The 2503-nt window shown below is 32.6% G+C and overlaps 1 protein-coding gene across 1 annotated transcript; it reads left to right on the top strand.

Annotated features, from left to right (window-relative positions):
• The first annotated feature begins 911 nt into the window (after positions 1–911).
• LOC112536885 lies at positions 912–2134 on the top strand. Its single transcript, XM_025159785.2, has one exon. It carries the CDS (start codon positions 1018–1020, stop codon positions 1678–1680), a length of 663 nt encoding a protein of 220 aa, XP_025015553.1. The 5' UTR covers positions 912–1017; the 3' UTR covers positions 1681–2134.
• Positions 2135–2503: the final 369 nt, after the last annotated feature.

Here is a 2503-nt window from a genome sequence, read left to right as displayed (position 1 = left end):
TTAGTAGTTTTTCTATCTTGGTTGGTAAATAATAATTATATACTAACTAATATAAATGCACATTTATACTAATCATAATTTATTTATATTTGCTCTTATTATAATTAATTTCTCTTTTGAATTTATCTAAGTCTCAGTTTGTATATTGCCATGACTGACACGATAATGCTTATATAGTATGAGAATTTGCTTATAACCAAAAATTTAAAAGACTAAAAATTATGTTGTTTTGATTTTTTTTTCTTTAAAAGAAGATATCATTGACTTGAATTATTCTGCATAAATATTTTTAAATAGATTTAATCTACCACATATTCATATATTAAATCAATACAAACCAATAACAATACAATAATTAATAAATAAAATCGTACGGATTGAGTTGAATTACTAAGGAAAAAAAGAAAGAAAAAGAACTGGGTTTTGTGGCATCTTGTCATAGGCTGAGTATGGTAAATCAGAATATCAGTTGGTCCATCTGAATTATAGGGTTTCCTAGAAAGGAAGGAAGCGTAATTAATGGAGAGGTAAATGGCAAGGAAATTTATTAAGTTGGCCATACCATACCTTAGGGTTTTGGCATTTGCACATGCAAACACCAACCGTCCAACATTTTACATTGAAAAGTCTTAAGAAGAAAGACTAACCCATTCTCCTTCTCCCTTGCTTGCCTAAAACAAAAAGAGCCCTTAAGTCACTCAAATTAGAAGTAACATTCCAAGTTAGCAAAAGTCAAGGCCAGAAACGTATATTACATTAATATATGTAAGGAAACAAAATCAGGCAATCATTATTATATATTCCGGAAATTAGCTCTTCAATCCTCAAAACAACAGGATCATGCACCCTAATCCTCCGTCATTCGCCTAAGAAACAGGCAAACCCTAGCTTTTCTCTTTCTCTCATCTCTCTCTCTCTCTCTCTCTATATATATATATATATATATATATAAGATTTCATGATCATTAGTTCTCATATACATTATCACAATTATCAACTAATTCTTTAAGGCAAGACATGGATTCCGAGCATGCTAGTGTTACAAGGAGAAAAGTTTCGGTTCTTCAAGGAGATGAATTCTTCTTTAACAAGGTCATTTCAAGGAATTCTTCAATGAGTTGCTCGTCGCGGCTGTTCTATTACCGGAGTGCTGAAGGAGTGCCATTTCAGTGGGAAATGCAGCCAGGAACTGCAAAAGACCCGCCACAAGAAGAAGTTCTTCCACCGCTCAGCCCTCCACCGGCTGTTCTTAGCTTAGGACTACCAAAACCATGCATTCATGACCTTGAAGAGCCTAAGGTTTCAATAAAATCGAAGCTTAAGTTCTGGAAGCATATCAGGAAGATTCAAGGATCCAAGAAAGGCCCACAAGGATTTCTTCAGAGGAATAATAATAATCAAAATATTGTAAACGTTAATAATGGGTCCGATTGTAAGAAGTTTGAAAGCTTTGAGTTTTGTAGCTCTGATGGCGAATTTATGGTGTCGCCGCGAAATTCAAGCTTTTCTTCTTCTTTTTCATCATCGTCATCGTCCTCATCGGCACTGTCTTTAACTAAGGGTCATTCAAAGAAGTCTTCTAGATTAGAGGGTCCTGCCAGGGACTCATTACAGGGGATTAATGGCTGCAGTCCTTGGAAGTTCAATTCATTTCTTGTATATGTTGCAAGGCGAGTTTGATCTAATCTGTGTCTCTTTTTCTTTTTTTCTTTTTTCTTTTAAATATCTTTGGCCTGAATTTTCTTTGTGCTCAGTGTTTTTGTAATATGTATAAATGAAGAACTTGACTGCTATACTAATGATTCATTGTTGGAAAGCTGAGGGCATTTAGAATTCAACTAATGTTTGTACCATTGGTTAACTTATACTATACTTGCATTAGTAAATTTGGGGTCAAAATATTCACTCATATCTTGTAATGTCTTATTTAATTAAATTAATGAATACACTACTACAAGAATATTTGTATTTGTATTTTTCTTTTTCCTTCTAATTTATAAGTAGGTATAGTGAAGTACATTGCAGAGCAAGTGAGCAAATAACTCAAAAGAAAGCACAAATTATAAATAATATGAAAGGGTAAGTAAGAATGAAATATAATATTAATGCCGTTATCGTTAGAACTTTAGCTTAGTAAGAATTTCTATTGAATTCGGGCGGACGTCTTAAATTCAAACTTATTTTTCTCTATAATTAAAAGAGAATTTTAAGCCCATTAATGTCTTAGATTTGACTACATATATTTCTTTCTTTTAGGGCTAGGAATTATCATATTGCTACGGTCGCATTGAATTATTCTTTTTTCAAAATACATTCACATTAAATTAAATAAACTTTCATGGGCTCGGATTAGCATTTCTCTTGTAGGAGGTAGCCTTTCTCTAACAATCATTAAATTGTATTTTTTTTCCTTTGTTGTTGAGAAGAAAAGTAATAATATTGCGAGCAATGATTTTTAGATTTTTTTTGTCATACGAGAACCTCAACGCAAGTTGCGACCATC

This window comes from Ricinus communis, chromosome 3, assembly GCF_019578655.1.
Source record: "Ricinus communis isolate WT05 ecotype wild-type chromosome 3, ASM1957865v1, whole genome shotgun sequence".
Classification (NCBI taxonomy): Eukaryota; Viridiplantae; Streptophyta; class Magnoliopsida; order Malpighiales; family Euphorbiaceae; genus Ricinus; species Ricinus communis.
The sequence above is the reverse complement of the archived record's forward strand: the minus strand, read 5'-3'. Positions and strand labels throughout refer to the sequence as shown.

Coding starts and splice junctions, on each gene's coding strand:
- LOC112536885 (XM_025159785.2), top strand. CDS start 1,018: ATGGATTCCGAGCATGCTAGTGTTACAAGGAGAAAAGTTTCGGTTCTT.